Source organism: Eretmochelys imbricata, chromosome 6 (genome assembly GCF_965152235.1).
Source record: "Eretmochelys imbricata isolate rEreImb1 chromosome 6, rEreImb1.hap1, whole genome shotgun sequence".
Classification (NCBI taxonomy): Eukaryota; Metazoa; Chordata; order Testudines; family Cheloniidae; genus Eretmochelys; species Eretmochelys imbricata.
Window position 1 is genome coordinate 112,329,428 of NC_135577.1, and position 21,501 is coordinate 112,350,928.

The following is a 21,501-nucleotide window of genomic DNA, read 5'->3' on the forward strand; positions in this document are numbered from 1 at the left end:
CTCCAAGAAGCTGTGACCCTAAGAACCCATCAATGCCAGCTGGCAAAGGGTATATTGTTCTGTAACAGCAACTCTTGGCAGGCCTGATAAACTCATTACAGCCAGCACACCACTTTCACAATATTTATCCATAAAGAAAATAATGTAAGGTCTCTAATAAAAGCTTCTGTCATAGTGATCCTCAATCATTGCATGCTGTATGTACGGATAATATTTAAGGAGTTGTGTATATGCACTGAAAGTACATTTTAAAGTCAGTCCTCAACCAAAGAGAAAAAACAGGTTTATTCCAGACAGGAGTAAGAATGTATCTTGGTTCACATGTAAAGTAAGCATGGTAAATCAACACAATAGGAGCCCAATTCACATATTTCGTTAACAAGAGGATGGGAGGACATCAAAAATTAAACCACAGGGGGTTTCCTGTCTCGGGGGCGGGGGCAAGAGCTTTGAAGAATATAGAGAGACTAAAAAGAGACGTTTTAGTATCCATTCACTGAGGAAAATTCCTGATGGAGGGGCCTGCTTCAAGAACACTTGGATCCCAGGTTGTCTGAAACCAGCTAGTTCTGCAAAAGACTGACCCTTTTCGGGGGGGGGGGGGTCTACTTTATTATAATAGGAAAGATAGCCATTGATAAGTATAGATCCAGCTTTGCATTTTATTATTTTGTTTATACGTAATCATTTGTTTTCATTACTATCCTGACTCTGTATCTCTTCATCTTAAACTTTAATAAACTTACGATTGTTTTCACTATTAATATATCTCAGTGCTGTGATGTTCTATAGAAGCAGACCCCCAGCTGAACCAAACAAACTTGTGTGTATGCCGTCCCGTTGCATGAGTGTCTTGTGATTAAGGGATGGACACTACAGGTGGAATTCTTCTATGGGACGTGGGATACACCTACTGGGACGCACCTACTGGTAAACTGCAAGACAAAGTTAGGACTGGCAGAGCCCTAACATTGTTTGGGTGGCTAACAGATCAGTTAAACACCAGCAAGTCCTCCTCTCATTAGAGGCAAGGGGTAACAATTGACTCTCAGTCCTGGGTATGGCAAGAAAGCATTGCAGAAGGCTCTTCATTGATAGAAGAGCTAACAATGCAGTCTAATCCAACAGAAAGGGGCAGATTTTCCTCCCCATCCCAAAGCAATGATGGCATCCAATGAGTTATTATATTTCACACTCAGTCCTTTTACTTTCTCCTAGCATTTTTTCCCTGATAGAGTAATTCCCAGCTGAAAACGGCATTTGCAAATCAAGTCAGAGACCAGGAAGTTCTGGAATACAGATCTGAACTGGGACTAAGTCTCTGCCATCCCACATATGGGCAAACAGCTTAACGTCTGCCTGTAGCCAACTTATGCCACATTTGAAAAAGTGGCTTCTTGTCATGTTTCTTTGTGATTAGAAGCAGCATGCAATACAATCTAAGATAACATACCATTATTTGTATAGGTCAGGGATTTCTGGAAAACTTGGCCCTGTGTCAGAAGTGTAGACAAATTCAACCTGAACGGTCTCCTACACGGTGGCAAATGCACTGTGGGGCAGTAGTAAGTTCAGAAGATGTCAATTAAAGTACAACAATCTTTCAAAGACTGGTCCATGCATCTGGATGAATCTGTAGAACTCCAGATAGCAGAATATCAATGATTCAACCCCTTTCATTCTGTTAAAAGGAAGCTGCCAATAGGACTAAAAATCCTGCAACTTCACAAAATTACATGATAATGTTCTAAAAAAGCAAGGTGAATTATAGCTTTCTGTTCTGTAGTATTAAGAGTTATGAATTGTTTAAAAATAAATTTGGAGTTTTCATTCTTTTTCAGGTGGACTCAAAATTGAGTGATTTTCTAAATTTGGCCATTTCTGACTCAGGACAATTTAAATTTAAATGTCTACAACTTTAAAATCACTGAACTGATTTTCTTTGAGCTTTGGTTGATTTGTAGGTCTTACTGCAAGCTAAAAATTTTGCCTACTCTGATGACCATATGCTGTATCTCAATGTACAACGCTTCACTTTATATTCTATACCAAACTGACAAATTTATATTTAAGCAACTATATTCCCAGCATACCTACAAAGGGACAGAGTTTGTGCTTGATTTATCAACCTTAAAACCACAAAATAATCTATTAAAAACAAAGCAATCACTTGTCTGCATCACAGCAGCACCCACAATGAGTAAGGCTATGTGTAGACTGGACTTCCATCGGTAAAACTTTTGTCGGTAAGGGATGTGAAAAACACACCCCGGACCGACAAACGTTTTGCTGATGAAAAGCGCCGGTGTGGACAGCTCTTCATCAGCAGGAGACACCTTTCCATCAACAAAGCTACCACCACTTGTTGAGGTGGTTTTATTTTGCCAGCAGGAGAGCTACACGGAAGACCTTACATCAGCACAGCTAGAGTGGCACAGCTGTGCCGCTTAAGGTGCACAGCATAGACATATCCTTAGTTTTTCCAGATATAGATCAAACCCAGCCACTGTCCCACAAGTTAAGACAAACAACAAGTAAAGGGTGGTTGAGAGGAATAAAATATGCAATATATACTTTCAAAAATCTTACCATCAACCACCTCTCTACTTAGCCACTATTGATTGAAAATAGCCAGTATTATTATACAGAATGAGCATCTAGGAAAGGTTCTCTTCTCTAGTGACTCTGTAATTCAGTTTTAGAACTCTTTGTTGAAGCAGAGCAGGGGTGCACACAATTTGAGAAATCTAGTTTATCAGGTGTCAAATATTTCTTTGGCAACTCTGTCAAGAGCTAAAGTAAACTGTAAGTTGTGTTTCACTGCACCAAGACAGGGGCATTTAAAATATTATACATATCTTGTACTTTCATCTGAATAGGGTCAGACAGCAATGAGCACATTAAGTACAGATGTGGCACATCTTTCTGTTCATCCCACTTCCCCTTAAAAGGCATTATACAACAGAATTTTCTACAGTGTAACACACCCAGTTTCAGAATTTCCTTACAGCTGGAGCTCTAATTAAAAAGGTCAGTAAAAGTAAAACCTCTGCCCCAGGCAAAAGTCCATGAAGGCATGTGACAGGCAACTACTGCAGCCAGTACCTAGACTATTTGCAGTAGCTCAAGTTGTTCAGAGGCTCATAATAAAGAATTTTAACTTTATGGACAACATTAGTAAAATCCATTACAGAACTTCTCAAAATTCACAAGGATTTTTGTGAAATGCACAGATTTCAGGGAGAAGGAATATATAATAGATTTGTTTAGTTTATTTCTACACTTCATCCTATTCTTCCGTTCATCACCTCACATCAAAATAAAACGAAGTTATTCAAAGCAGGGGGTTGGACTAGATGACCTCCTGAGGTCCCTTCCAACCCTAACCTTCTATGATTCTATGATTCTAAAACTGTAAAATGAACTTTTGTTGCCCAACCAGTTGTTACAGAAAAACCAAAGTCACACTACTACAGCCAAACACTATTGCTGACAACTGTAAAAAAAAAAAAAAAAAAAATCACTCTAAAGGTACAGTTACAAATGTCAATATTTGATTAATCAAAACATTAATGGCTGGTCTGGTTGCATTACTACACAGAAACCTAGGCTCTATCCCCTGGACCAGCCTCCCACTGTGTCTGCCTGGAAGCACTGCAGGGAAAGGGTGCTCAGTTTGTGCACAGCAACGGCGCTCAGTGACGTCATTAGGGAACCAAGCTGCTACAAAGTGTTACTCCTGAGGGAATTCTGTGCTTAAAAAAAATTAAAAATTATGTGCACAATATTTTAAAATTCTGCAAGTTCTGTCAATAAATATCGCTCCAGCATGGCACTGGGGAGCACAGGCCACTGGCTGCATTGAGGTGGGAGATCACCCTGAAGCCCCCTCTTCCCCCCAGTACAGGGACTCGGCAGTGAGGCTGCACCTGAGTTTGACACAGAGCAAGGGCCAGACCTCCCACAGAAACACCCTAGGGCCCTCCCCTATGTGCCAGGCACACCAGGTGTGGGTGGGCAGGCTCAGCCCAGCAGGATCCCCAAGTGTGGAGGTGCTTGGTGTGGGGTGAGAGGTTTCTGTGTGGGCCAATCTGGGTGTGGGTGGCTCAGTGGGAGATTGGGGTGCACAGGGGCTCACTGGGGGGGTCCGAGTGCAGGGGCAATAGGACTCTGCAGGGTATCCAGGTGAAGGTGGTTGGGACTCAGCGTGGGGGGTCCAGGGCTTGTCAGGGTGAGGGTCTGATGGGAATCATCTCAGCAAGTTTCCTTTACATCCACAATATCATATTCTTTATAACTGAATGAATTCTAGTTTTATAATTTTAACATGACTTGTTAATTTTCCATGCTCATTGCATTTGTATGTTAATGTGCTTCATCTTTTCTTTCAAAACTCCATCTGTTGACTTGGAAATGCATGTCAGATGATTAAAGTGAAAGCTTTCTTCTTCCTACTTAGTTTAAAGCCCACCTACCCATTTTGACCATCAGAAGTCAGAATCCCTTCAGTTTAAGTAGAACCTCCTATAATCCAAGCAGGCTTGTGTCAGACTCTCAGTTCCAAATCCTCCTCTACACTGATCTGTTGGCCTCCAGTCTCCTTCTTTTTTACTTGTATAAGAAGCAGAAAAATTTAAGACAACTTAAGCTGGAAATGGTAATCTTCCCAGGGTCTGTAAGTGAATCAAGATTCGTTCATTTCCTTCCAGCAATCATCTGCCACATGGAGACAGTACAGCCTTTGAGGCAGCTGGGACAGGGCATTCCTGTCAACCTAACTAGTCCGGGGGCGGGGGGAGAGAGAGAGAGAAAAGAAAAAAAGAGTGCAGGGAGACAACACTAAAAAGTCCTAAATTTAAAATAAACCTCGGTATACTTGCTAAAGCCATCTCTATCTGCATGGGGGGGGGCGACAAATTTAAACTCCCTGCTATCTCTTCTCCCCCTCGCATTAAGATTTATCTCCCATATCACTTAAAGAAACCTTAGCTACGTTTCCCATTTGGTCACTGTTTTAGCTCTTAAGTATTCTACTTGCATATAAAAATCTATTCAGTCCCACATCGCATTCATTTAAAAGAGTCAGATTACTCATTCTTCATATCCTAGTTTAGGCTCACAGTTTTATTTTTGATACCTGAGTAATACGGAATTGAGTTTACGTAATTCTTTTCTCCAATGTACATACTTCCAGTTTTCCACTAAGTTTTTGGGAAGAAATTTTATCAACTTATTCTAGTCACCTTATTCTCTCTTTAAGATTACAATATTTAGATTGTTTTATTCTACACATTAACCCATATCCAGTGGTATATAGGGACTGAAGAATTCAACAATACAGCTTTCCACCTGTAGGTTGCCAATGCAAATGTAATTCAAGTCAACAATGTGGCCAGAAATGATAACCAGGGATCCTAGAAATCCATTTACCACAGGGAAAAAAAACAGAAAGACATGGAATTTGCGTTTTTACATTTTGTGAAAAAATAAAAACAAAGTAAAACCCTGTTTATCTCCGCCTCCATTATCCGACTAGCCGTGTCAACTGAACTGGGGCTGTCAGCCCTGGACAGCAGGGCTCGGGCTGTCAGCCTTGGTCAGCCCAAGCCACCACCTGGGCTTGATAGCGAAAAGTTTCAGCAAACTTGGAGTCCTTTTCTCTGCACAGTGCCCAATGTCTGAAAGATGAAAATGTGGCTGGAATGCTGCAACTCTATTTTAACAATCAGTACTAACTCAAAGTGAGGATATTAATATGAAAGCAATTTTTGCTTATTTTTTTGTGCATTTTAAAAAAAATCAATTTTTGTAAATATAGAATAATAAGATGTATTTAGTATATGTAAGAAATACAAATTGAAATTCTACTAATTTTATTATAATGATTGATGACACTGGTAGGCTTTGAACTTGAATAAAACATTATGTTCAACTGATACCTACATATGTTGTGGCTAGGAAAAATAAGTTCAGCATTTCATTTTAATCGCAGAAAAGCACAGATTTTATGTTTTCTTATAAGAGAATTTTGGTTTTATCATGGAAAATTTAATATCCTATGTGACATGAGATGTAGATTTTGGTCTAGTTCTTGTGGACCAGTGACCACATGACACAGATTTTCATGACAACTAGCACTAACAGATCTCCTCATAAGTAGTTTCAGCAGAGAATGAGATGGGCCTAAAGCCAGAACTACCCCTTAAAGATCAGAGCTGAGGCAAACTGGTGCTGGAATGAAGGTAAATGTGCATTTTTGTTGTCCAAACTCTCTCTTTATTGTAGATAAAGGACGTCAGTCTCTAAGGCTGCCATTGCAGCACCTCTACCAATATGAAATCCACAACATTTAAATGAGGTTGGATAATGGACTTCAAGTTTTAAAAAATTATAGAACTGTAGCATTGTCTTACTCAATTTACATTCTAGAACCAAGCTCATAATATACTGCTAAGTAATCTAAAAAGCCAGTTTCGTACAACCTTTAAAATTAAGGACTGGAAACTTCTACACATTACTTCCATAGTGAAGAAACAGTGCAATGACAAAGACTGCTCAATGTTAACTTTGTTATGGCTCCTCTTCTAGCACTCAATTTTAACATTACCAAATGGTGACGTTACCAAGCTGCTGAAAACTATTCACCAACTGTAAACTAAGACCATAAGAACAGCCATACTGGGTCAGACCAATGGCCCATCCAGCCCAGTATCCTGTCTTCAGACAGTGGCCAATGCCAGGTGCTTCAGAGAGAATGAACAGAACTGGTAATCAAGTGATCCATCCCACTGCCCATTCCCAGTTTCTGGCGGAGAGGCTAGGGACACTTCAGAGCATGGTTTTTGCATCCCTGCCCATTCTGGCTAATAGCCATTGATGCACCTATACTCCATGGACTTATCTAGTTCTTTTTTGAACCTGTAACTACAGTTACTTGTGTTTCCCTCAAATACCCCCCTCCCTCCGCCCCCAAAAGGGGGGAATCCAAGTGTTTATGATGGTTTCAATTTATATACACATATAAATTGACCTCCTTTGAAGATCCGAACTCCAAGACAGCTTGGAAAATATTTAGAATTCAGACCTCTCTCGTGGACAGATTTCAGCACTTCCAAACAAATAGTAGGAATGGGGTACTTCTGGAGCATAGTTAAAACCTTTGAGTTTAAAATCTGAAATCCTAATCATGATAGCTTAGTAGCTGCTCCCAATGCATGCCCTGCAAAGATCCAAATAAACTGCTCTCTTGTTGATATTTCACTCCTTTATCCCTCGTTTCACAACAGGACAATTTCCTAGCATAGAACACAAGTTATCATATTTTCTCCAACAGTTTTGAAAGTAGTTTTGCCCTAACTACATTCTAACTTAAACTATTTTGCATCAGTTGATGGGTGCAAGGAGAACTTATTCCTGATTGTCATTGTCCTGACAATGTAATGGAAAAGTTGCAGCAGTAGTCCAGGTGTATTCAGTAAGGGATTATTCCATCTGCAGGAAAGACTGATGGAATGCTGAGCTGGCAGGCTCCCTTTAAAGGAAGTGTTGTCATTCTAAATTCTTTATTGCCCCAGCTTGGTATGGAGGAACAGCATATAAGTGAAAAGACTGATTTACAGTAGAAAAACACACCAAACACCCTGCTTTTAAAAAACAAAAAAACAAAACAAAAAAGAAAAGCACTTGCAGAAGTTTCAATATACAATTTGAGACTAAACTGAGAATCACAATAATGCAAGGATGGAAGGGATCTCGAGATGTTCTCTCGTCCAGCCCCTGAGCTGAGACAGGATCAAGTAAAAATACACCATTCTTGACAGGTGTTTGTCCAATTTGGTCTTAAAATTAAAAACCTTCAATGATGGGGATTCCACAACCTCCCTTGGAAGCCTATTCCAGAACTTAACTACCCTTATAGCTGGAAAGATTTTCCTAACATCTAACCTAAATCTCCTTTGTTGCAGATTAAGCCCCTTTCCTCTTGTCCTAACTTTGGCAGATGTGGAGAACAATTGATCACAGTTCTCTTCATAATAGCCCTTGACATAACTGAAGGCTTACCAGATTCCCCCTCAGTCTTCTTTACCCAAGACTAAACACACACGGATTTCATTTTTAAACCTTTACTCAAGTTTTCTTAATCTTTTATCATTTTTGTTGCTCTCCTCTGGACTCTCCATTTTTCATCTTTTTGTTATTTAAAATGCTTGCTTACAAGGCAAGTTAGTGTACAATCTTATTTTAAGTTCTCCCTCTTGGATATATTTGACAGGTTTTTTTAGATGTGACAAACACAGCATAGTTGAATTTTTAGTGTAAATTATATCAGTTAGTCTCCAATTAAGCACTTGGAAGTACTACATTTCCCAGTACTCCTAACTGATGTACTTGCAGCCTCTTAATTCATATACTGATAGGTCTCTCTCCAGATTTGTAGTATTTATGGATAAGTGCAAAAGATCAGAAGTAGATTTAGTGAGGATTTCCTCTTCCGTGAATTATCTCCAGTTAGACTTCTTTCACCGATAATGAAGCTTTAAAAGAAAAGTGGTATAACGCATTTATCACATCCTTCGCTCTTAAGAACCAGGAATCTGTCCACTTGGTTTTTAAGTGCTGGAGAAAGGGGAAGCTGAAGTTAAAAGTAGGCCTTGTCCACTCCTCTCTCCCACAAAGGAATAATCCATTATCTTCCACCAGCTGTCACGCATTTTCGTCTCCAATAAAGGAGTGTTTTCATAGGATTCCCACAGAGTTCTAAAGGTAAATTACTCAAGCACATTTTCCAATAAAACCTTTATAGTCCTATTTATTTTGCAACTACCGAGCACACATTTGAAGTAACAGCTAATACAAATATTTGAAGTGATGCATTAGATTTCATGATTTACAAAATATGAAAAGTTCTTACAATTTTAATTGTTCTACTCTGCACATCTGATAGAAGTGACAAAGTCTGTCTTTCCTTAAAATACAATATGGTTCTATGAAAAAACCAATAGACTATCAGGGTTGGAAGGGACCCTCAGGAGGTCATCTAGTCCAAACCCCTGTTCAAAGCAGGACCAATCCCCCAAATCCGTAAATGGCCCCCTCAAGGACTGAACTCACAACCCTGGGTTTAGCAGGCCAATGCTCAAACCACTGACCTATCCCTCCCCCCAACAGTATTTCCCAATCACAGAGACTCAAGTGACAAGGCAGACAAGTTTCTCACAGAAATATAGCACATATAATACCAGGGTTGGAAGGGACCCTCAGGAGGTCATCTAGTCGAACCCCCTGTTCAAAGCAGGGCCAATCCCCAAATGGCCCCCTCAGGGATTGAACTCACAACCCTGGGTTTAGCAGGCCAATTCTCAAACCACTGAGATATCCTTCCGCCCCACTGAGCTATGCCTCCCTCCCCCCCCATGGATAAGGTGTTACCTCGCTAATTAAATGGAGATATAAAAATGATTACAAAGATTTTGAATAATTAAAGGCCAGAAGAAACTGAGGGTGTGAGAAGGACCAAAACAGTTATACTGATGTAAATTTATAATGTAGACCTGGCCTAAGTAATACACAGCTCATGGTATCACAAGGATATTCAAAGTATTATAGTATAATATGAAACATTTAAATGATTCAGATCCATTAAGTTGTGCACATTGTTAAGACCTTGTAACCATATGATCTTGTTATCATTACCTTTGTCCTCCCCGCCCTCCTTTTGACAGTTATACTCACTTGTATTTTGTCTTTAATTATGTTAAAAGCTCAAAGGCAGGGACCCTCTCTACCTGCGTTTGGTGAGCTCCTAGCACTATGTGGTCATGACCTTAATTCAGGCCTTTAGGTATTACTCTAAAGGCTTGTCTACCCACAAAATTTGTGCAGCTTTAATAATAGTGGTATACCTAAAGTGGTACAACACCCTTGGTGTGTAAACAGATATACCAGTACAAAGCTGCTTATACTCCCACACAGAAAGAGGAGGAAGATATACCAATATAAAGGTGCCTTATACCAGTCTAACTGCTTCCACACTGGGGGAATTGTACTGATATAACTATTAAGAAAAAAAGTCACTCTCCTAACCAGAATTGTTACAGTGGTGAAGAAACTGTGGCCATGTCTACACTACCATGCATGTTAGCAAAACTTACGTTGCTCAGGTGTGTGAAAAAAACACCCCATAGCAAAATAAATTAAGCCAGCATAAGTGGTAGTATGCACAGTGCTATGTTGGTGAGAGATATTACAGCAGCACAGCTGTCTCTAGCGTGGACACAGCCTGTGCATAGACCAGGCCTTATACAAATGAAATTTTGGAGAGACGTGAGAGAAGAAAGGAGACAAAACAGGGAAGGAGGTACAGAACAGAATGCAGGGGAATGAGACAATGGGCCGGAGCAAATGACTGAAAAACAGTAAACAGACTTGAAAGATAATGCAGGAAAAAGATATACCAACTTTATAGGAAAGGAAACAGTGCACCCAGGAAGGAGAAGGTAGAACAAAGCAGAAGAGATGTACATTACATCAAAGTGATAATATGCTATAATAAAACAGTTGTGTATTGTATTTAATTCCTTTAAATTACAAGATGAATAGCCTCAAGGCTGGGAGGGGTTCAACGGTAGAGGAGCAAAACATCATCTTTTTCACTCTTGCCAGTTGGCACCGGATACACATATCAAGCACTGCATATAAAAAAAACAAACCTTACTTAGGCCTCATCCACACAGAAGTTGCATCAGTTTTATTAAGAGCATTTTTAAACTGATTTAATTAAACTAGTACTTATCTCTGTGTAAACATTATCAGTTTAAAACTGGATTTCATCAGTTTAGCTTGCACTGGTAAATTAAGTAATGATGCAAGTTGAACCAACATAAAACAGATTTAAACTAAATTAAGCGTCCACACAGAGTTTTGCAATGGGTTCACTAAGTTAGTTTAAAAATGGGAACAACTGTGTTTAGACCAAGTCTTAGCAAAGTAACTGTATGCATTTAGCATCACTGTGGGCAAGAGGAGAGAATATACAGAGCACATTTAGGATGAATGTTATTTTTGCTGTTTGTTCATTTGGCTATGTGCATACACAATTAGCTAAGATGTGCACATAACTAAGGTAACTGTATATAAATTTTGAGAATCTCTGCCTAGGTCTTCCATAGCAACTAGTGATTTCGGGTACCCAACTAGGGTATGATATTCAGAGAATGGTTGCTCAGCATTTTCCAAAAGTTTGGCCCCTTTCAAGGTGTCTCAAATTGGGCACCCAAAAAACACTAATCATGTTTGAAAGTTTAGTCCCTGGTAAGTATTATTAGGTTTCAAAGATCAGACCCTTATGACCTGAACAGCGGAAGTTCACAACTCGGAACCACTTCAGGATGCCAATGGCCCTGTTCTGCAGACTTACGCACATGCTTACCTTTGTGTATTACAAGTGCTTCCACTGACTTCCATGGGATTACTCAAAGTGGATAAACATGCCTAAATCTTTGCAAGATCAAGGTCTAAAACAGCACCATACATTTTCACATTCAGGAAGTTACCTTCAACAATCATTAGGACTAAAAACTTGTCTTTAATTATGTCTTGCATTTGGATAATCTGAATCTGTCAGAGAAACTGTATAAATATATCGAATGGATCAGGAGTTTGACATCTTGGGATTAAGAACATTAGGATATTGCTTATTCCACTATTATATGTAACAATGAAATAGCAATGGATTGTAAATATTTCAGTTACCTGTCACATGTTGGGAGTCAGCTACAAGGATAATTAATCTTGTATCACAATCTTAACTGCACTTAAAGAAATTCACAGACTGAGAATGTCTACCAGATCACCTATGACACTCATACATTATTATTTTTAAAAGAAAGTATTCAGGTGCTCAGTTCCCATGGTCGCAAGGTGTGGTATAATGTAGACATAGCTATCTAGCTGTTTAAGTGTATATTCCCACATGAAATCTGTGGAAGGCTTAAAAACCTCAGTCCTGAGTCTGTGCAAATCTTTGGCGAACTGATACTTTTACATTGTCATGGACAAATACCAAAATAGAAAACATCAACAAACCCACCTGATTTTTACAAACTAAGATTTATTTGTGGCAGAGCATTTCATTCCTTTTGCTGGAATGAATAAGTCAGTCACATCCACTAGATTTCATCAAGATTCTTTTTTGTGATAAATTTGGATTTGAGAAAGCAAGCATTATTAAGCTTTTCAAATTATACCTTGTTTGCTTAAAACTCATCTCAGAAACTGCTTGTCTGAATGACCTCAAATTATGCCAGTTCTCCTCTTGCAACAAACTACACTTACAAAGTGTGAAGTGCACAAGTTTGAAGAATCTAGATAGGACCAAAAACACCAGTAAAGGAAATATTACTAACTTAACTCTGGACTAGCATTTCTCCATATTAAACATACATACTGAAAATAAATCTAAAATCAAAATTAGTTTCCATGTAGGAATCTAATGAGACAATTAGTCACTTCAGTTCTGTGACCCTTGTAGTTAAGCCATTTATTTCCAAGAGATATACAACAATTCCATCACTACCAAACCAGAAAGAAGCATATTTGTAAGAAAGAGCTAGTTTAACTTCACCTGGTGAAGAGATTCAGTGCATTGAAGTTCATTAACTAAACTGACATCCACTCAGTTTTCTTATACTGATGAGATTTCACTGGCATCAACTGGAAGTTGTGGTGACAAAAGTAATTTCTTGGCAAAACTCAACTTAAAGTAATCTTTCACATGAAAAAGCTATGTTGAAAGAAGGTTATTTAGGTTCCAAGTTTAATTAAAAGTTCGGAAACATTAGCTTTATGATTGCAACCACAGTTGTGCCCCCTTATGCATCCATCCTATGCACTGAATAAGACAGAAGTCCACTTAGAAAAATAGTATGCGATCATGCATTTAAAAACAGTATAGGGGAAAGAATTTAGGTTTCTTAATTTATAACTGACAGTACATTTCCTAACTTGCAAGCTCTAAACTTTCAAGTCACAAGCAAAACAACATTATTTTAAATGTAGTTATGTAGGCAATTTCCTGGCAAAGTTCTCCTTAATATAAACAAACAGTGATTTTCAGCAGCTTCTCTCTCAGCAAAACATGAGCAGAATTTCATGGTACAAAGAAAAGGTACCTCTCTAGCCTAAGAACTTTCTCCTTGCTTAATTTCCAAAGCCTGTGGCAAACAATAGAGGTATGGGGGGCCTCAAAAAAAAACAAAACAAAAAAAAAAACCTAGAAATTTTTAAAATGGGAAGTATTAGGCCACATAAATACAGAGCTTGCTGCTATCTTCACCATAATACCACACATTTTGCCAAAACAAAGCAAGATTGTATTCAGAAACCATAATCTTTTCGCTGATTAACCAAACATTATTTGAACTACTGTATATACTCGTTCACAAGCCAAATTTTTTTTAGTAAAAAAGGGAAGCATCAGAGAAGAGGGTTGGCTTATGAATGGGTATAGAGGTGGGACACAGCTCCCTCCCCCCCACACACACACAACAGAGGGGGCAAGGAGTGGCAGCACAGCCAGCAGAGCCAGAAGGGAAGAGGCGGGGCCAGAGTCTCTCCACTTCTGGCCATGCTGCTCTCCCCCCAGCCTCCAAAGCAGCTGCAATTCTCGGGCTGGCAGGCTGCGGCCACGCCGCCCAGCCTGCCCGAGCAGCTCTGGCCAGGCCACAGACATTGTGTCCCCTGGCCCGCCCCACCTAAGGTGGGAAGCGATGAGATGTGGAGAGTGTGGAGGTCCCGGGCTAGGGGTGGGGTCATGTGGGGGTGGTCACAGGGGTTACTCCCCTGACCCCCAGCTTCTCCTCCCCAAAAAATTTCCCCACCACTTGTTATCCCGGCTCATCAGGGTAAGCAGCTGGCAGGCCGGGACACTTTGTTTACTTAGGTTTACCTCCATGCCTGCAGACGCTCGAGGTAAACAAACCATCTCGGCCCGCCAGCAGCTTATCCTGATGGCTGGGAGCCAAAGTTTGCCGACCCCTGAATTATAGGGTCGGCTTATGAATGGGTCGTAAAATTTTTTCCATTTTTACTTACCAATCTGGGGGGGAAGGGGGGGCGGCTTATAAACTAACCGGCTTATGATCAAGTATATATGGTAATCTGAATTTAATTATTCTATAAAAGATTAAGATAAGGAATATAACTTGTTTCTTGTGGCAAAATTACGTCCTCTACTATAGATTTATAGATTCCAAAGCCATTTATAGATTCCATGGTCCACAGAAGGGACCATTGTGATCATCTAGTCTGACTTCCTGTATAACACAGGCCAGAGAACTTCCCAAAAATCATTCCTAGAGCAGATCTTACAGAAAAGCAGTCAATCTTGATTTAAAAATAGTCAGTGACAGAGAATCCATCACAACCCTTGGTAAATTGTTCCAGTGGTTAATTACGCTAAGCATTAGGAATTTAGGCCTTATATCCAGTCTGAACTTGACTAGCTTCAACTTCCAGCCATTGGATTATGTTATACCTTTTTCTGCTAGATTAAAGAGCACATTATTAAATATTTGCTCCCTATATAGATACTTACAGACTAATCAAGCCACCGCTTAACCTTCTCTTTGTTAAGCTAAATAGACTGAGCTCTTTGAGTCTTTCACTATAAGGCATGTTTTCTAATCCTTCTCATGGTTCTTTTCTGAAGCCTCTCTAAACTATCTATATTGAGTTGTGGGCATCTGGACTAGACACAATAGTTCAGCAGTGGTCGCACCAGTGCCAAATACAGAGGTAAAATAACCTCTCTACTCCTACTTGAGATTCCCCTATTTGTGCCTCCCAGGATCACATTAGCTCTTTTACCCAGTGTCACGCTACCAATAGTTGAGAATCCCACTATTCGTACTTGATGCATTAAAATGGGTGTTCAAAGCTAGGAGAAACACTAAGTAAAATCTGAAAATGGGAAGTAGACATTCTTGAAGGAGTGATAAGCTTCCTATATGACAAAATTACTTTTAAAAATGTTATCCTAAATAATTAGTTTGACAAGTCCACCAATTTGGAATATGAAAACATATTATAAAGGCTTGGTCACATGTCAATATTAAGATTCAGGTAAGATTTCCTCTTAAAGCAGAGATTTAGCCTTTAAAAAAAAATGCCAAAAATTTACAGCAAAATTTACAGCACAATGTTAGTACAGATGGAATTTTCTTGGACTGCCACTGAATTGGCTGCTCAGTTTGAATTAAATTTAAAAATGAATTTTTGAAATGTCCCAGTAATTGACTTTTTGCAAACACCTTTTGATAACAAGTGGCTGGTTTGTCACCCTTCAATCCTTCCAAATAATTAAGACTCATTACCAGCTACCTTTGAATGTATATTAGATTTTAATTAAGCAAAGTTATCAATGATTGGCAAGACAGTAGGGAAAACAGGAAAAAAACAGACTCGATATAGCTGTCATGTCCTATACTTACAATGAAGCTCTTTATGCCTTCATTAAAAGTTGCCACCACATCACCAGTGGATGATGCCACTAGTAAAGATAATCACTATTTTCCACAGGACTGAAGCTACACACTGCCCTCAAAGATGACTGCCATTTCACTAAAACCTCCCACTGATTGACATAAATGAAATGTAGAACATCTATGTTTTGTTGGATGCTGTGCCATAACTTACATACTGTAATGTTTTTTCACTCTGATGTTTCTTTCAAAGGATATTTTCTCACTACGTGAATTAAATAAGCTATTTTTTAAAAAGAAAACAAACTAACCACAAGAATCCCAGTACATACACATCATCAGCAGGATTTGAACCCATAAACCTTCAGATCCCCAACTCTAAACACTGAACCATTTGGGCTACTGAAATAACATTTTTTTTTTAAATGTGGGAAGACCTAACACACACTTTGTCAGATAATTACAACTATTTACTAGATCAGTGGTTCTCAACCAGGGATGTATGTACCCCTGGGGGCACACAGAGATCTTCCGAGGGTACATTAACTCATCTAGATATTTGCCTAGTTTTACAACAGGCTACATAAAAAGCAGTAGCAAACTCAGTACAAATTAAATTTCATATAGACAATGACCTGTTTATACTGTTCTATATACTATATGCTGAAGTGTAAGTACAATATTTATATTTTAATTGATTTATTTTATAATTATATGGTAAAAAGGAGAGTTAGCAATTTTTCAGTAATAGTGCTGTGACACTTTCGTATTTTTATGTCTGATTTTGTAAGCAAGTAGTTTTTAAGTGAGATGAAACTTGGGGGTATGCAAGACAAATCAGACTCCTGAAAGGGGTATAGTTGTCTGGAAAGGCTGAGAACCACTGTAGTAGATGGTAGGAGGCGGATTGAGATTTCTCCCACAGTCTATCAGCAGAGTGTTACCTATAGCCAGAGCAAGGCGACTAGTAATCAGGACTCCTAGATTCTATTCCTGGCTGTGGGAAAGGAGTGTTGTCTAGGGGCTAAAGCAACAGCTTAGGCAGCATCACCAAGAACTGACATCTAACAAATTCCTTCTAACTGTAGGAGACTGGGGTATATAATATTAAGAACTTGGCTTCTACTCCTAGTGAGGATATTCCTAAATAAGATAACTCACAGATTGTGCAAACTGTGTGATTGATACTTGCCTACCTTCTAAGGAGGTGGTGGTGGGAAAATGAGCCCTTTTTCAATAAAAAGTAAAAAGAAATGTAAACAGCTAAAAGCAAGAGAGATCTGAACTCCTTTCCTGGCTTCCAGTTCAGCTCACCTTCCCCTACTGAAGGTCTTTTTATGGAACCTCTCACCCTCTCTTCCCTTCCCCAGACTCGGAGCCTGATTCAACTGAAATAGCACACACTGCTTGCCATGGGAAAATTAGACTATTCTGACTCAAGAAGGCAGACTCAATGGGACTGAAGCCACGAGGAAGATGACCAACCCCTACATTCTAATAGTAGAGAAACAGTGAGGAGATGAGCAGAAGCTTTTGGCACAGACAATCAGGAAGCAGCAATCAGAGTTCCAGGGAGAGAGAAGCTATAGGCTCCAGTGTTAGGGGCTCAGCAGCTTCTGTAAAGTTCTGCAATTCTGAGATAGTCATCCACTGTAAGGAGCTATAGCCAGCCTGGTGGAGTAGATAGAGTAATTCACATTTTCTACTGCCCCAGGAACATGAGCTCCCTTGTGCCAGGCTTAGGAAGGGTAGCTCCTCCCCCTTTCCCCTCACCTCAAACATTTTTGCTTCCTCCATATCCCTACAAGACATAGGAAATACTAAGATGAATCCCTGCCTGTCCTTCCATGCCCAAAGCCTCTTTTCACTCGCCAAATTAAGAACCTATGAAAATCCATAAACATAAGTTTCCCTTAGAAGTGGTTAAGTTAGGCTTTGTCTACACTGGAAACTGGACGACAGTTTTCTCGTTCAGAGGTGGGGGCGGGGGGAACAACAACAACAAAAACCACACACCCCAACAACAAAAGTTTTGCCGATGAAAAGTGCCAGTGTGAACAGCACTTTGTCAGCAGGAGAGCTCTTCTGCCAACAAAGCTACTACCTCTCATTGGGGGTGGAAGTTTTTTTTTGTTAGCAGAAGAGCTCTCTCCTGCTGACAAACAGTGGCTATACTGTGTGCCTTTCAGTGGCATGGCTGGAGTGGCACAGCTGTGTCACTAAACGGTGCGTAGCGTAGGCAAAGCCTTAGGTTATGTGTAATATCCCCCTTAGGTTCAAAAACCCAAACAAAAATGCCAATTATAGGTCCCCTCTTACACAGCACATTTCCGTTGACAGTGACAAACTCCATGTTGTCAGAAGGAAGATCCTTCTGCCTCCAACTGACAAGAAGACACATTGATCTCCCTCAAAGTATAACTACAATCTCATACTCCCCCCACAAACATAACAGGTTACATTCAACTTGTGCACATCAACTCTGAATATTTGCTAATACTGATGAGGCTGTAATTAAGATTTTGCATTCTACCACAAGGAAGATTTGGGTGTTGTGCGTTGTGTTTCTTTATTAGTTGGAGGCAGAAGCAAGTTCCTTACAATGGAGAGTCCATCAGTGGAAATATGCTGTGAGGGCATTAGGGTACAGATAAAAGGTGTCCCATAATTGGTATTTCTTTGCTTTATAAGGCTTGCACAGTTGGGGCGTGTGGGAGAACATATTAATCAACCTGAATCATTTTTAAAGCTAGTTTTTTGTATATGGAATATACATATACAGGACTACATTTTTAGACCAGTTTCCTTTCCAAACTGTTTTGATTACAAACTTTTATCCCTACTTATAAATCCTATGGCACCAGATGGTCGCTTACATGCATTATTAAATAGCTACTTTGTTACATTAAGATGGCCTACAATTACTGACTTGATAGCACCACAATGCAATAAATATGCTACTGTTATTACCAGCTATACTTCCCATCAAGCCAAAAAGCTTTTCATATTTATTCAGTGAGTATGATGCATAAGAATAGGAAAAGCAATTTTACAAGAAGTAACAGATTAGTCTGTCATTAGCACACTGGATGACAATATGGTGGTTGTCCTACAAAAGATGATCACCAAACAACTATAGAGAAAGTACCTTCTCCACCAGAAATCAGCCTGCCCTAACCTCTCTTCTTAATCTCGGAGCTAGACCATAAACAGTCTGTTACAATCATATTTGATAACTCGTCTACATGTAAATTCAAAAAGTGAAATGATCATACACAATTGGTTACAAGAACATGGAAACAGAATCCACTTTGCAAATGACATACATAAAGCTCCCACCACAAAACAAATGAGCAATACACCCGTAGCTGCAGACTTGCAAGCCAGAAGCAATAAAGTGGTTAATTATTCAGTTAACAATCACATTACTGACATCAACAGAAGACTGCAGGAAGCGAATCCCCTTAGTTTGTTAACATATAACAAAGAGTGGTGATCCCCACAGAAATTAAGGAGAACCAATTATCCCAATGCATCTGATGAGGTGAGCTGTAGCTCACCAAAGCTTATGCTCAAATAAATTGGTTAGTCTCTAAGGTGCCACTGTGACAGATTTCAGAGTAACAGCAGTGTTAGTCTGTATTCGCAAAAAGAAAAGGAGTGCTTGTGGCTCCTTAGAGACTAACCAATTTATTTGAGCATAAGCTTTGGGGAGCTACAGCTCACCTCATCAGATGCATACCGTGGAAACTGCCTACATACATACAGTTTCCACGGTATGCATCCGATGAAGTGAGCTGTAGCTCACGAAAGCTCATGCTCAAATAAACTGGTTAGTCTCTAAGGTGCCACAAGTCCTCCTTTTCTTTTTAAGGTGCCACTAGTACTCCTTTTCTTTTTGCGAATACTGACTAACACGGCTGTTACTCTGGAACCCAATATTTTAGAGCACTAATCTAATATTAAAGGCATTTATTAAGATAAAGGAGTTGACTTCCTTACAGTCCCCTCCCCAAGGAAATCCTTTTTTAAAAAGTGTTTCTTTAAAAATCCACTTCACGTGTGTGACAAAGAGAATAATGCAAGGTGCCCATGGTCTTGCAAGTGTTACTTCCCCCCCACCAGTTTTTTATCCCATGAAGAAAGTTAGTCACCTTCACCAGTCAGTATTATTTATTTCAACAACCCAAACAAGTCAGCTACCATCACCAATTTAACATAAATCAGGGCAGTAGTTCCAATCCAGTCTGACAACACTATGTCAAATGAGTACGTAGTCACACACCTTTACAAGAAAATGCTTTTATTCTGCGTGCCGCCACCTGCACCTGCCTTTCCTTTGTCAGTAGGTCTGTGGATTTTCTGTGATCAGGTAGGTTAGTACACCACGAAACTAAGACAAATAATGATACTATCATAGGGATGGTCTGGAATTGCTGCTTTCCTTCAGATGTGTGTTAAGACTAAAAAGAGTGCACCCTAAATGTCAAGCGCCCTCCCCACGAAACACCCTCCCCTCCTTCAACTGATTATAAGGAATCTGCCACGAACAGGACACAAAGCCTTGCTAAATAATCAATTTTACTGGCCTGCCCCTACTGCCCCCACCCTTCCAGGTAGGCACCGGATTAGCCTGACATTTCAGGCTAAAGCAAGCAGGATTTCAGGCCAAGGGCACTCCGGGGCCACTCCTTTTACTTGCTGCCAGGCGGCTCTTTTGGAAAGAAGGCAGAGCTGGAAGGCGGCGGTTATCGGGCGTCAAGGGTCACATCCTGGCGACTAGGGTGTTACCAAGGGAGGCGTCACACCCAGTGGGCGGCCTCTCCCCTCCATGCAAAGCACGGGCCTTAAACCCAGGGTGTGGGGGGATGACTAGCGGGCGCTGCCCCTCCCCAGACTGCTCTCACTGGTCCAGAGGCCCAGGGCTGCTCCCGGCTCCGGGGCTTTCCTCCCCGTCCCGCCGGGAGATGCCCGAACCGCCCCCCACCGCCGATCCCTCCATCGCCCGCCCTCCCCCGCCAGGCCTCACCCCACTCGAGGAAGTCGGAGACGTATCGGTCCCTGCGGAGCGGCGAGTCGCGGCAGCACTCGGTGTAGAGCCCGACCAGCAGGTCCAGCAGGGTCTCCACGCTCAGCGCGCTCTCGTTGCGCCGCGGCCCGTCCAGCAGCAGCTGCTCCAGCTTCTTCAGCCGCACCTTGGCCGACATGGTGCCGCCGGGCGGAGCCGGGGCGCGCCGGCCCGGGCAGGGGGACGGGGACGGGGACGTACAGAGGCCCGAGGCGCCGCCGCTTCAGCGTCCCCGCAGCAGCACCATCCGCTCCGCGGCACTCGCCTCGGCGGCCCGGACCCGGCAGCGGCGGGGTCTTCTCCCGCCCCTCACGCCGACATCTTGGGAGCCCCCCCGGGGGCCGGGCAGCTGCTTCCACGGGTTCTGCCCCAGGCGCGGCTGGTCCATTGACCGGTCCGCCCGGACCCGGCCTCCTGCGCCCGCCTGGCCGCCGCGCCCGGCTGCTCTCAGCGCCCTGGTGTCCGGTGCGGGGAACGGGCGTCCGCCACGGCTGCTCCTCCTAACGGGACCAGAGGCCTCAGGTAGCCCGGGTCAGCAGCGGCTCCTCAGCAGCGGCGGACACGGCTCTGTCCGGAGGAGGCACCAAGCGTCCCCAGCCGGGACTCAGAGCTACGCCCACCACGCCAGCGTCCCCACGCACGGATGTGCGGGGCGGGCTGAACCCGTACTGAGGAGTTTTGGGAAAGCCGCTTGCCGTAGCGTGAAATGAGGGAGGGCAGCTATCAAGTGTCTTTGGAATGAACTCCGCAGATTCGTCACCGTGAGCGGAGGCGAAACCATTCGTTTCAGCAAATTCGTTCCCTGGCCATGGAGGGGAAGAGGAGCCTTTGGCGTCTCCTCAGCAGATTCGCATCGGCTCCTCCCTTGTTTGTGATCTGCCTCTAGGACAATCGCGGCCGCTGCTCTGGGGGGTTTCGGGGAGGGCCAGTGGGTGAGGTAACCTCAGGGCAGGT

The 21,501-nt window shown here is 41.5% G+C and overlaps 1 protein-coding gene across 7 annotated transcripts in view; it reads right to left on the minus strand.

The window, feature by feature from the left end:
* CDC42BPB (CDC42 binding protein kinase beta) overlaps nt 1-21,238 on the minus strand; it is a 131,991-nt gene extending 110,753 nt beyond the window's left edge. For all 7 annotated transcript variants that reach the window (XR_013346437.1, XR_013346436.1, XM_077819410.1 and 4 more), the window contains exon 1: nt 20,509-21,238. Coding sequence is in view for 5 of the 7 variants with exons in the window: in XM_077819410.1 (XP_077675536.1) it covers nt 20,509-20,686 (178 nt within the window). In the remaining 2 variants the exon portion in view is untranslated. The remainder of the gene's footprint in view (nt 1-20,508) is intronic.
* Nucleotides 21,239-21,501: the final 263 nt, after the last annotated feature.